The following is a 13,791-nucleotide window of genomic DNA, read 5'->3' as shown; positions in this document are numbered from 1 at the left end:
AATGGCGTGACCTCTGCTCACCGCAATCTCTGCCTCCCAGATTCAAGTGATTCTCCTGCCTCAGCCTCCCGAGTAGCTGGGATTACAGGCATGCGCCACCAGGCCTGGCTAACTTTTTTTGTATTTTTAGTACAGACGGGGTTTCTCCATGTTGGTCAGGCTGGTGTTGAACTCCCGACCTCAGGTGAACCATCCACCTTGGCCTCCCAAAGTGCTGGGATTACAGGCGTGAGCCGCCACGCCCGGCCAAAGTTCAAATCATTTTTGTTCCCTTGTTCAAATACCAGTCCCCTTTCTTGGATAACAGCTATTACCAATGGGTTATGATCCTTGAAGAGCCTTTCAGAACTCTCTTTGTATTATTTATATATATATTAGAAAGACTGTGAATTTTTGAAACTTTGTAAATTTTGTAAATTTCACAAATTCATTATTTTTCTTTAAAAATATTTAAAATGGTATATTTTATGTTATGTGTACTTTTTTTCTTTTTAAAGGCAGGATTTCAGCCAGGCACGGTGGCTCATGCCTGTAATCCCAGCACTTTGGGAGGCCGAGGCGGGGGGATCACCTGAGGTCAGGAGTTCGAGACCAGCCTGACCAACATGGAGAAACCCTGTCTACTAAAAATACAAAATTAGCCGGGCATGGTGGCGCATGCCTGTAATCCCAGCTACTCAGGAGGCTGAGGCAGGAGAATCACTTGAACCCAGGAGGCAGAGGTTGCAGTGAGCCGAGATCGTGCCATTGCACTCCAGCCTGGGCCACAAGAGCGAAACTCCATCTCTAAATAAATAAATAAATAAATAAATAAATAAAATAAAGACAGTATCTCGCTCTGTTGCCCAGGTTGGAGTGCAGTGGTGTAATCAGAGCTCACTGCAGCCTCAAACTCCTGGTCTCAAGCAATCTTCCCACCTTGGCCTCCTAAAGTTCTGGGATTATAGGCATGAGCCACAACGTCCAGCCTGTTATGTGTATTTTACTACAATAAACACACCCACATACACACACACATAAAGTCTACTTATAGAGATAAAATCTCATCACATGTAAAGCAAGGGTTTACTTAACTATTCCTTTCTTTAAAGTTTTAAACATACACAAAATTACAGAGAAAATAATGAACTTGCCCAACCCATCCCCCCAATTTAATGACAATCAACATTTTGCCACTCTCGCCACACACAGCCTTTTTGCCCTTGCTGCTGCTGTCACTACAGCATTTTAATACAAATATAAGGAGCTTTAATTACTTAAATTATATCACTCCTAACCATTTTCAAAGAAATTATTCAGAAAATGCAACAATAAAACTTGCAGGGCAAACCACCGCCTCCAAGAGTGGTGGTGGGTATTGCCATTCAAAGCCAGCCCACTTTTATTGGTGATTTACTGAGATGGGTACAAGCTTGAAACCAAGCACTGGTGTTATTTTTAAAACTCCATGGAAGTTTCTTAAAACATAAAACATGCATCTACCATATGATCCAGCCATTCTACTCCTAGATGTTTACCCAAGAGAAAAGAAAATAGAAGTCCTGGCCGGACGCAGTGGCTCACACCTATAATCTCAGCATTTTGGGAGGCCAAGGCAGGCAGATCACCTGAGGTCAGGAGTTCAAGACTGGCCTGGCCAACATGGTGAAACCCCATCTCTACTAAAAATACAAAAAATTAAGTGGGCATAGAGGCACGTGCCTGTAGTCCCCAGCTACTCGGGAGGCTGAGGCAGGAGAATTACTTGAACCCAGGAGGCAGAGGTTGCAGTGGGCTGAGATCACGTGACTGTACTATCCCAGGCAACAGAGTGAGACTCTGTCTCAAAAATTAAAAAAAAAAAAAAAAAAAAAAGGCCAGGCACAGTGGCTTATGCCTGTAATCCCAACACTTTGGGAGGCCGAGGCAGGTGGCTCACGAGGTCAGGAGATGGAGACCATCCTGGCTAACATGGTGAAACCCCATCTCTACTAAAAATACAAAAAATTAGCCGGGCATGGTGGCAGGCCTCTGTAGTCCCAGCTACTCAGGAGGCTGAGGCAGGAGAATGGCGTGAACCCAGGAGGCGGAGCTTGCAGTGAGCCGAGATCGCACCAGTGCACTCCAGCCTGGGCAACAGAGCGAGACTCCATCTCAAAAATAAAAAATAATAAAAAATAATAATAAATTAAAAAATTAAGAAATAAAAAGAAAAGAAAAGAAATAGAAGCTCTTACAAAGCCTTGTCCACAAATGTTCACAGCAGCTTCACTGGTAATTGCCCCAAACTGGTAACAACCCAATTGTCCATCAAAAGGTGAATGGATAAACAAATTGTGGTCTACTCACACAAACAGAATACTAATCGGCAACAGAAAGGAATGAACTACTGATACATGTTACACCATGAATGATCTCAACATAATTACTCTGAGTGAAGAAGCAAGGGCAAAAAAAAAAAGAGGACTGATTCCATTTATATTAAAGTCTAGAAAATGCAAACTAATCTACACGGACAGAAAGCAGACCTGTGATGGGCTGGGAAGAGCAGGGGAAGAGAGAGACTACAACGTGGCGGCCGGGTGTGGTGGCTCACACTTGTAATCCCAGCACTTTGGGAGGCCGAGGTGGGTGGATCACTTGAGGTCAGGAGTTCAAGACCAGCCTGGCCAACATAGCAAAACCCCGTCTCTACTAAAAATGCAAAAATTAGCCAGGCGTGGTAGTGGGTACCTGTAATCCCAGCTACTTGGGAGGCTGAGGCAGGAGAATCACTTGAACCTGGGAGGCGGATGTTGCTGTGAGCCAAGATCGCACCACTGCACTCTAGCCTAGGTGACAAGCTAAACTCCGTTTCCAAAAAAAAAAAACAACAAAGTGGCATGAGGAACCTTTTGCATGTGATGGAGATGTTCGCTATTCTGACTGTGATGGTGGTTTCACAGGTGTACACACATAGGGAACTCACCAAGTTGAATGTGTTAAATCTGTGCTCTTTTCTGTATGTCAATTGTATCTCAATTAAAGCTGTTTTTAAAAAAACTGGGCCGGGCGCGGTGGCTCACACCTGTAATCCCAGCACTTTGGGAGGCCGAAGCTGGCAGATCACGAGGTCAGTAGATCGAGACCATCCTGGCTAACACGGTGAAACCCCAACTCTACTAAAAATACAAAAGAAATTAGCCGGGCATGGTGGTGGGTGCCTGTAGTCCCAGCTACTGGGGAGGCTGAGGCAGGAGAATGGCGTGAACCCGGGAGGCGGAGCTTGCAACGAGCCGAGATCACATCACTGCACTCCAGCCTGAGCGACAGAGGGAGACTCCGTCAAAAAAAAAATAAATAAATAAATAACAACTAAGACTCTGCAGAAAGCATCAACCACAAACCGGTTTTAGCTAGGAGACAATTTTATGAGTTTTCTCTTATTAAAAAGATGAAATAAAAATACTTTTCAAGCAATTTAATTGCTGGTAAGCTACTTCTTTTTGTTTTAATTTATATTTTTATTCTTTTAGAGACAAGTCTCACTCTGTCACCCAGGCTAGAGTGCAGTGGCATGATCATGGCTCACTGCAGCCTCAAAGTCCTGAGCTCAAGCAATCCTCCTGCCTCAGCCTTAACTAGAACTATAGGCATGCACAACCACATCTGGCTAATTAAAAAAAAATTTTTTTTCTTTTAGAGATAGAGTCTCACTATGTTGCCCAGGCTGGTCTCAAACTCATGGGCTCAAGTAATCCTCCCTCCACCTCAGCCTCCCAAAGTGCTGGGATTACAAATGTGAGCCACTGTGCCCAGCCACCTACTTCTTCCTTCTATGACTAGGTGGTAAGTAGGGGGAAGGCACTAAGAACAATTATGAAGGACCTTGAAGGAGTTTCTATTAACATCTTAAACCTAAATTTTAGTATTTTAACAAAGCAGGCACTCCTATATAAGAAAGCCATGCCCCTCTGCCTCTTTGCGAAGAAAAAAATGCCTGATAACATTTGTAAACAGCATTTAACACCTGGGAGTAGGGAATCACAACTCTTCATGCCAAAAGGGACTTCAAAGTCCCAACATTAGAAGAAAAAATGTTTTATCGTGTGTATGACACGTTTCTGAGTCTTCCTGGGGCCTAGAAGATCATGGAGGCTCTTTCTCCAGCAATCATAACTGCCCACTGGTTAATGAGAGACGTGCTACATAGCCACTCCTTACCTTTTCTCTCGGTTCCTTAGGAAACTCGCCGCTCAGCTCAGCACTCTTCTCATATTTGACTTCGTTGCTGGAAGCTGAACTTGAAAACCTGGTACAGAGATCTGAGTTACCTTTATGGAGCTGGAAGCTGTTATTCCCCCCAGCCCACACACCAGCTCAGAAGGCCAGGCCAAGTAACCTTCAGAAAGGACATTTCCTTTCCACTTACCAAATGGAGAACTGCCCAGTGGGGAGAGCCTACCTCAAACACAGCATTACTGGGGTGGAAGGAGCCCCAGGCTGGGGGAAGACACCCAGGTGCTAGTCCCAGCTCTACTGCCTCTTCACTGGGGGAGCTTGGTTTAGGCTTGTGACCTCACCTGAGCCTCTGTTTCTTCAACTATAAAACGGGGATAATTAACACCTCCCCATTCCTTTTATGGGGCAGATAAGAGGCTACTCAAGGCCCTAATAGCTACGTGAGGGCGTTTAGGGAAGAGTGAAGATGCCCCAGGAGGGATAATGAATGGCTGTTGTTAGTGATGCCAGGTAAAACAGCAGCCCCACCTCAGAGCAGCCCCCAGACTGAAGGGTAGTGGGCTGTCAAGGAATGTGTGGGGGCCCAGGTCTGTCTCTGCCTCTCTGGATCACCAGGGCCCTCTCTGGGCCTTGTTTTCCCCACCTTAAAAAGGGAAGAGGGTGTGGAGCTAGAATCTTTCCATCTCTGGAGAGCTTTCTGGTGTAAATACCTGAAGATGTAGCACGTGTTTAGTTCAAAGCTGGGGACTTTGAAGAAAAGGAAAGGGAAAGAAATCAAACCACTTAAACTTAACCCACACTCAGCAACCCAGGGTCTGCCTTCTGGGATATATGAGGCTGAGAGGAGTTCTGTCTAAACTCAGAGCCTCTGTTTCCCCATCTGTCAGATGGGGATAATCACACGGCCTCTCCAAGGCTCTTCGATGACACAGTGAGAGGAAACATATTAGGACCCTGGCATAGGTGTCCTTCTCTGATATCTTAATTCAGGGGTTGTCAGGCCTGGCTGCACATAAGATTGACTTGGAAGCTTTTAAAAACTACCAAAATACGGGCCGGGCACAGTGGCTCATGCCTGTAATCCCAGGACTTTGGGAGGCCAAGGTGGGCGGATCACGAGGTCAGGAGTTCGAGAACAGCCTGCCTAACATGGTGAAACCTCGTCTCTACTAAAAATACAAAAATTAGGCCAGGCGCGGTGGCTCATGCCTGTAATCCCAGCACTTTGGGAGGCCGAGGCGGGTGGATCACGAGGTCAGGAGATCGACACCATCCTGACTAACACAGTGAAACCCCATCTCTACTAAAAATACAAAAAATTAGCCGGGTGTGGTGGCTGACGCCTGTAGTCCCAGCTACTCAGGAGGCTGAGGCAGGAGAATGGCGTGAACCCAGGAGGCGGAGCTTGCAGTGAGCCGAGATCGCACCACTGCTCTGGCCTGGGCGACAGAGTGAGACTCTAACTCAAAAAAAAAAAAAATTAGCCGGGTGTGGTGGTGCACGCCTGTAATCCCAGCTACTCGGGAGGCTGAGGCAGGAGACTCACTTGAACCCAGGAGGCAGAGGTTGCAGTGGGCCGAGATCGCGACATTGCACTCCAGCCTGGGTGACAAAAATAAATAAATAAATAAAAATAAAAAATAAGATAAAAACTACCAAAATAGAAGACCCTCCCCAGACCAAGTGAACTGGAATCTCTAGGGGTGGGGCCCAGGCACTGGTATTTTTTTCTGGTTATTCTAAAGCACTGAGGGCAAGTGGTCTAGCTTTGGCTTGGCTGGCTGTCCTGGTTCCCAGGGCCGGGAGGGCAGTCTGCCCAGAGATCCTGCCTTTGCAAGCTCCACCCTGGACAAAGTATGTAAGTGGCATGCATGCCATTAAGAGCCAGTCGATCATGCCCAGTGGCATCTCTCTGTTGTGGCCACTTGTGGGAAAACAAAGAAGAGATGTCGGAGATGGGCCAAGTTTAGAATATCATTATTAACCAACTGACTTAGAATATCATTATTAGCCATCTGACTTAGAATATCATTATTAACTGACTTAGAACATCAGTATTAACCAACTGACTTAGAATATCCTTTTTGTTTTTGTTTTTTGTTTTTTTTTGAGACGGAGTCTTGCTCTGTTGTCCAGGCTGGAGTGGAGTAGTGTGATCTTGGCTCACTGCAACCTCTGCCTCCCAGGTTCACGCCATTCTCCTGCCTCAGCCTCCTGAGTAGCTGGGACTACAGGCGCCCGCCACCACGCCGGGCTAATTTTTGTATTTTTAGTAGAGACAGAATTTTACCATGTTGGCCAGGCTGGTCTCGAACTCCTGACCTCGTGATCCACCCGCTTTGGCCTCCCAAAGTGCTGGGATTACAGGTGTGAGCCACCACACCCGGCCTAGAACATCATTATTAACCAACTGACTTAGAACATCATTATTAACCAAATGACTTAGAACATCGGTATTAACCAGCTGACTTAGAACATCGGTATTAACCAGCTGACTTAGAACATTGGTATTAACCAACTGACTTAGAATATCATTATTAAGCAACTGACTTAAGAGTATCAGTATTAACGAACTGACTGTGACTAGCCCAAGTTACCTTGACTCGTCTGAGTTTATTTTTTGGGCCACTCATAGAGGCTTAGGCCCAATCTTAAGCGTTCTCTCTCTGACTTCAGGGAAGAAAGGCTTAGCTATGGAGACAGGCTGAGCTGGAATGCCATCCAGCTCCCACCTCCTCACAGTATTTCACCCTTCTGCCCTGCCTCTGTGAAATGGGCACATACCGCCCACTTCAATCACACAGTACATCTGAAGCTGAGAAAAGCCATGAAAATTGGGCTCCGGGCCCCCCGGCTGGCCATACCCAGAGGGGAGCTGCACTGCCTCTCCGCACCTCACCTTCCTCATCTGAGAAATGGACCCTGCCACTACCTCCTCTTCGGCTACAGGTAAACTGAGGGGGGTGACAGGTGCCCAGCATGGAGCCTGGTTCCCTTTTCCTCAGGGTCTGTGGGTGGGCGGCTGAGGGAGGGGTGTGGGACGTGCCTACTTACAACTTGGTCAAATCCGCCGACAGCGGCCGAGCCTGGAACGTCCTCCTCCTGACCCCGGGCTTAGCCTCGGAGCCCTCGGCAGTCCAGCCTCTGATCCGTTCCTGGAAGCTCACAACCCCTTTCTCCGGCTCTGGTGCCGCCGATGGGGACGCAGGGGTGGCCAGGGGGGATTCAGACCCCACTGCCAAGGCCAAGGTGCTGTCCTCCCGAAACAGGCTGATGCACTTCCTGACACTCCTCCTGGAGGCCCACTCTCCCCCTGCCGGGGCCTCCCCATCCGCCACTCTGCTCTTAACCTCAGCCAGTTCTAGGCCCCTTCCCAGCCTGGGTGAGGGGGACTCAGCAGCCTTCTCTGGCTCTGGGTCCAGCTTGGCCTTTTCTTCCCAGGGACTCTGGTCATTGCTGGGGGTGACCCCGGCTGAGCCCCCCAGGGCTCTGGGGCTGCCCGTCTCTGGCTTCGAAAGCATCTTCTCCTTCCGTTCACGAATTTTCTTGGCCACCTCCAGGAAGTCCAAATCAGGATCGTGAAGAGGACCCTCTGCCTTGACCAAACACTCCCTGTCCAGCTTGGACGCTGCTCTGGGCCTCTCTAGCCCAGCCATGTCCCCTGCTGTGGCTCCACTTCCTTCATCGGCCACCTTCCTCAGTAAGGCCTCTTTGTTCTCAAACCGGGCCGTGAGGTCCATGGACAGGGGCCTGGGCTTCCTCACCCACGTCTTCTCGGGAGGGGTGGGTGGCACTTTGCCCACTGTGGCCGCTGCGCCAGGGCCTGGCTTCTGAGGCTGAATGGATTCCGTGAAAATGGCCGACACGGGCCTTCTCTTCAGGCGAGGCCTGGGCTCCACAATGGGGCGTGCCGTGTCCTCCACACTGCTGGCCTTTGAGGGAGGGTGGTCTTGGCCTGCCTCCTCTTGGGGTACAGGTGGCTTTGTGTCCTGAGACAGGGGTGCTGACCGGGGAAGGGTCCCCGCAGGCTTTCGGGTGGGCAGGGCGGGCTTGGCAGCCACCTCAGGCCGGGAGCCGGACACACCTGGCTTGGCCTCCTCGGCCGCCTCACTGACCGCCTTCCCCAGAGCGGGGCCGCTTTTGGTGGTTTCAAAAAGAATCATGGTGTTGGAGCTGGGCCGCAGGAACACAGCCTTGTTGAAGAGGGGAGAGCTCGTCCTCGGGCCCTCCCCACTGCCCACCTCCTGCCCCACCAAGCCGGGCATCCTGTTGTCCAGATCCTTTGCTGCTGGCTCCTCAGAGAGCCGCCCAGAGGGAGAAGGTCCAGTTGAACTGGGCCGCAGAGACGGGACAGGAGATTTCACATCCTGCTCCTTCGAGAAGGGTTTGGGGGCGAGCCTTGGCAGAGGGAGTAAGCGGGCCGGGCTCCGCAGGGGGCTCTTCGCTTCCAAGATCCGGGCTGGGGGAGCCCCAGAGGCTTCGCCAGCCTGGAGGAAGTAGGTCCTCGTCAGGGTCTCCTCCTTGCCAATCTCACCCAGGCCTGGCACAGCCGTCAAGGGCGTTATGGAGCCCATCTCGACCCGCGTGGCCATGGTTATGGTTGTGGATTCATGGGGGTTAGGAACATCAAGAATGGAGAAGCAATTGCTAAACAAACAAAACAAACAAAAAAGTAAATTTGGAAAACAGCCAGTGTCTGGGTTGAAGCAGAACAGTTTAGAGAAACGGGACAGAGTCCTGAGCCCCAGATTCCATACGACAGCCCTCTGCTGACCTCACCGGGCAGGCTTGGGCCTGCCTCTCCCCGTCTCTGAGATCTGGACAAGGGGAGTGGACTAAACCCCCATCCCTGAAGTTCGTTCCAGCTCCAAGGGTGTAGAAAAGGCATCAACACTCGCTGGAGGACTTTCCCCTGACAGCTAACCTAGAGGCCAGCACTTAATGGCAAAAAGCAGTGATCTCTGCTACACAGATAAGGAAACCAGCTCAGAGAGGCCAAGTAACTGGCCTGGAGTCACCCAGGAAGCAAGAGGCGAAGTCAGGACTTAAAACCAGGTTTGACACCAAATTCACACCACACATGCTCCTCCCTGAATAGGCCTCAGTGGGAGCGTCCTTGCATTCCCTCATTCCTGTTACCCTGTTTTCCCACTGCAGAGCCTGCCCACATCCCAGGTGATCCTAATCACAAGTGTGTGCTAAGCACCTAGCACAGAAAAGGCCAAGTAACCTGCTGCAGGTCACACAGCAATGCAGCTCAGGAGTGCCTGGGAGCACAAAGCTGGTTAGTGACCTTGGAACCCATGCCCTAGGCACCAACCCCGCCCAATCATCCCTTAGTCCCTTTTCTTTCCCCTCCCCCACACTTCCAGATGCCATAAAAAGAAGCCATTCTCATTTTTTTCACTCAACCTGCTTTCGTTATTTGTTTGCTTTGTGTTTCTTTTCTGCTGAACACGCATTTTATGCTGACTGCCTTCATATTCTTAATAGAAAGAGAAACGTCCAACAGTGAGGGCTTCCCATGAGTGAGATCTAGAGCTATGCCACATGCTTCTTGTGTTTTATACATCTCATCCTCCTCACAACCCCATTTAGTGGGTACAATTAGGAGACCCCATTTTGTGGTAGCTTGGGGCATAAGCCTCTTGTTCACCCTGCTATGAGATCTGTTTTCTCAAAGCAGGGGACCTCCTCTCTCATTAATCCTCAAGCAACTCCAAAAGGCAAGAATGAAGGAATGATCGTTATCTCCCTCATGGAGATGAAGGGAAAGGGCCCAGAGAGGTCGCCAGACTTGCCTACAATCACCCAGCTGAAACCTAACCTCAAGTCCACCACCCACTTAGCTCTGTCTTTTTTTTTTTTTTAAGACCAAGTTTCACTCTTGCTGCCCAGGCTGGAGTGCAATGGCGCGATCTTGGCTCACAGCAACTTCTGCCTCCCAGGTTCAAGCCATTCTCCTGCCTTAGCTTCCGGAGTAGCTGGGATTACAGGCATGCGCCACCACGCCCAGGTAATTTTGTAGTTTTAGAGGTGAGGTTTCTCCATGTTGGTCAAGCTGGTCTCAAACTCCTGACCTCAGGGGATCCACCCGCCTCAGCCTCCCAAAGTGCTGGGATTACAGGCATGAGCCACCACACCCGGCCTCAGCTCTGTCTTTTTTTTTTTTTTTTTTTTGAGACGGAGTTCAGTCTTATTGCCCAGGCTGGAGTGCAATGGCACGATCTCGGCTCACTGCAACCTCTGCCTCCCGGGTTCAAGCGCTTCTCCTGCCTCAGCCTCCCGAGTAGCTGGGATTACAGGCATGCACCACCATGCCTGGCTAATTTTTTATTTTTAGTAGAGACAGGGTTTCTCCATATTGGTCAGGCTGGTCTCGAACTCCCGACCTCAGGTGATCCGCCCGCCTCGGCTTCCCAAAGTGCTGGGATTACAGGCGTGAGCCACTGCGCCCGGCTCAGCTCTGTCTTTTTAAAAATTATTTTTTATTCCTTTCTGGTCTTAAAAAGTGCCAGGTAAGTTGCTGTTCTCGATCCCCCGGGCTCTCTTCATGCCAGTGTTTTCTTCCCTGTGAAACTGCCCCCAGCCAGCCCCCACCTAGACGGACTAAAAAAGTAGAAGGTATTTTAGTTAAACACAAGCCTCTCCACTTCCCGTCCTTGGGGCCCCACACTGCTCCCCCGGCTCTGACTCACTCAGCAGCCTCCAGGAAAGAAAGGCAGACAGATTTTGATATTTTCTCTTCCTTACACGCTCGATGGTGCTAACAGATTCCATCTCCCCAAACTGGAGAACACTGTCTAGACACGGTTAGAGGTAGAATGGAGGGACAGATATGAAGAATCGGAGAATTAGAGAGTTTCCATACACAAAGATCCCAACCAGAGTTCTAAGGCTCCAGAATCCCACCCAGAATCAGGGCCACTGGCCTTTCGGGCCAGCCCCTGTGACCTCTGGAAACCCTGATTGGGGATACATATGTAATAGCCAGGACATGAGACACGGAACAATGACAGGATTCAAAGGACAGAGAGAAAATTCTCTGGCAGAACTCACAGGCACTCTCCACGCCCCTGGACACTCCAGCCCTCAAGCTTGGGTCAAGCATGGGCCCCACTTACCCAAGCTGGCAGGCCCTGGGTCAGGGGGTGTGACTGCTGGGGAAAGCCAGTAGTGTCACATGTCATCATGAATGGGGCTGTCCACACACTTCCATGGCAGAAACAAGAGGGGGGAAAGCAGACTCATCCCAGCAAGCTGAGTTTCAGCAGGTCTAAGGAGACACAGGATGACAGTCTCAGTTCCGGAGTTCTGGCAGTATGGGAACAGACGGCACAAAAGCTTTCAAGCTCCAAATGCATCCGCTGGCATCTACTCCAGCTTGTAAAACGTATGCTCCTTTTGGCTTTTCGATTTTGTAGCCTTATATGTACGTGTGCATAAATAGTGCTGAGCCCACAGTACGTGCTCAGTAAAAATCTTCCCTGTTCTCTGATACATTTATTGAGCACCTACGGTGTGTACAAAGATGAGCATGAAACATCCCCTGCAACCATGCAACTCACGGTCTTCTGTAAGAAACACACATACACACACAAGCAATTACAACTAGGTAACAAATGTCACTTTTTAAATGCGGGATGTGGGGGCAAATAGGAGGATTGATTGCCTTGAATTGGAACTGGTGGTCCTGCATAACTCACTTGACTTAGAGGAGGTAGCTACTGAGCATTCGAGGTGCTGACTCACTTGGTAGCTGCTTCTGCTCATCAGCGGTATTTCAACATTGCACCTCTTTGAAGCCCTTCAAATGCCTCCTCAGGGCCTTTGCACATGCTATGCCTGCTCTCTGGGACAACCATCTTGCTCACACACAGACACAGACCACAGTTCACACATCTCTGTCTCCCTTCAACCTGGTACAACCCCTCCTACCTGTTCACAGAGCACCACATACACTCGGAGGCTTGGCAGGACTTAGCATGGCTGCACTGTTACATTTAATACGACATCATCCTTCACATCAGCCTCTCCCATTCAATGGTAAGCCCCGCCAGAGGATATCCCAAATCCCTAGTGGCTAGCACAGCAGCCTGGCACATAAAAGCACCAGATACATGATTATTGAATAGAGAAATAAATCATTGCTGAGTTAATAAGTAAATGAATGAAGAAATATTCTTCTGCCCCTGCTGCCCACTCTCTAAGATGCTAAATAAGTCCAGGTACCATGAGTCTCATGCCAAATGACTCTAAGCAATCTGGGACATAAGATGAGTTACTCTAGCTGTGGCTGTGGCTACTGAATGACAGAATCAAAAAGCTGTGAAGTGCTCAGCCAGAGGCTCAATCCACCAACCCTCACCCAGAGACCTCTATCAGTTTCACTGGGCCACACAGAGGAGCTCCACCCCGAGGGCAGGCACCTGCTACATCCACATTAACCTCACACTGTCACGGCAGCTCACCTGCCCAAATGTGGAATGAATGCTTCTCTGCATGGATTTTCCTGGGAAAAGAGTCACCAAGAGCAACCGTTTGCTGAATTAGGATCAAAGGTACACAAATGTCACCCCACTTTGGGAACCTTGAACCCACCTCAGTGACTATACTACGTGGAAGGAAAAGGAGAAGGACAAGATAAATTAAGTCCCTTGGTCCACGCTCCTCTACACCAAACAGTGCCTCTGTGACCCATCATCTGCTTTGTATCTTGAACTGCCTCTCAAGTTACCACTGCAAATGCCTAGCAGATGTCTGGTATGTAAACACAGTTGCACAAATGAGTCAATGAATGAATTAATAAATCAATGAACAAAGAAAAGTAAAAGGAGTTTTTTTGGGATTTTTTTTTTTTTTGAAACGGAATTTCACTCTGTCACCCAGGCTGGAGTGCAATGGCGTGATCTCAGCTCACTGCAACCTCTGCCTCCCAGGTTCGAGCAATTCTCCCGCCTCAGCCTCCTGAGTAGCTGGGACTACAGGTGCATGCCACCACACCCGGCTGATTTTTATATTTTTGGTAGAGACGGGGTTTCACTATGTTGGCCAGGCTGGTCTTGAAATCCTGACTTTGTGATCCGCCCGCCTCGGCCTTCCAAAGTGCTGGGATTGAGCCACCGCACCCGGCCTAGTAAAAGAAGTTTTTAAACCACCATAGTAGATGGCTCCGTAATATTTTAAAGTCCTAGCCAAACCTAGAAAACCATGATTCTCAGGTTTTCATTTAACCTGCTGTAAAATACAAGGAAACCAATTTAACTGTATGCTTTAAAGTCTTCTTTTAAATGTTATCACATATGTTACACTTAATTTCAGAGATGTTAGCCTCTTCGAAAACATTTCTGAAGCCCACTCACGGAGAGGCCAGATGCTGTTTATTCTTGGGGTGGACATGTTCACTATTTTTTATTTATTTTATTTATTTTTTTATTTTTATTTTTTTTACACAGAGTCTCACTTTGTAGCCCAGGCTGGAGTCCAGTGGCACAACCTTGGCTCACTGCAAACTCCACCTTCCAGGTTCAAGTAATTCTCGTGCCTTAACCTCCATGAAGCTGGGATTACAGGCATCTACCACCACATCTG

At 49.1% G+C, this 13,791-nt stretch overlaps 1 protein-coding gene across 5 annotated transcripts in view; it reads right to left on the bottom strand.

Annotated features, from left to right (window-relative positions):
- Nucleotides 1–13,791, bottom strand: part of KIAA1671 (KIAA1671 ortholog) — a 242,847-nt gene that overhangs the window by 158,499 nt on the left and 70,557 nt on the right. For 4 of the 5 annotated variants that reach the window (XM_054469004.2, XM_063662918.1, XM_063662919.1 and 1 more), the window contains exons 2-4: nt 11,325–11,476; nt 7,255–8,847; nt 4,183–4,270 (exon numbers count right to left, since the gene is read on the bottom strand). In XM_054469004.2, the coding sequence (XP_054324979.2) occupies nt 4,183–4,270; nt 7,255–8,792 (1,626 nt within the window). In that variant the 5' untranslated portion in view covers nt 8,793–8,847; nt 11,325–11,476. The remainder of the gene's footprint in view (nt 1–4,182; nt 4,271–7,254; nt 8,848–11,324; nt 11,477–13,791) is intronic. The other variant, XM_054469003.2, reaches the window with a different exon arrangement.

Source organism: Pongo pygmaeus, chromosome 23, assembly GCF_028885625.2.
Source record: "Pongo pygmaeus isolate AG05252 chromosome 23, NHGRI_mPonPyg2-v2.0_pri, whole genome shotgun sequence".
In the NCBI taxonomy this organism is placed as follows: Eukaryota; Metazoa; Chordata; class Mammalia; order Primates; family Hominidae; genus Pongo; species Pongo pygmaeus.
Note: the sequence above shows the minus strand (reverse complement) of the source record. Positions and strands in the feature narration are given on the sequence as shown.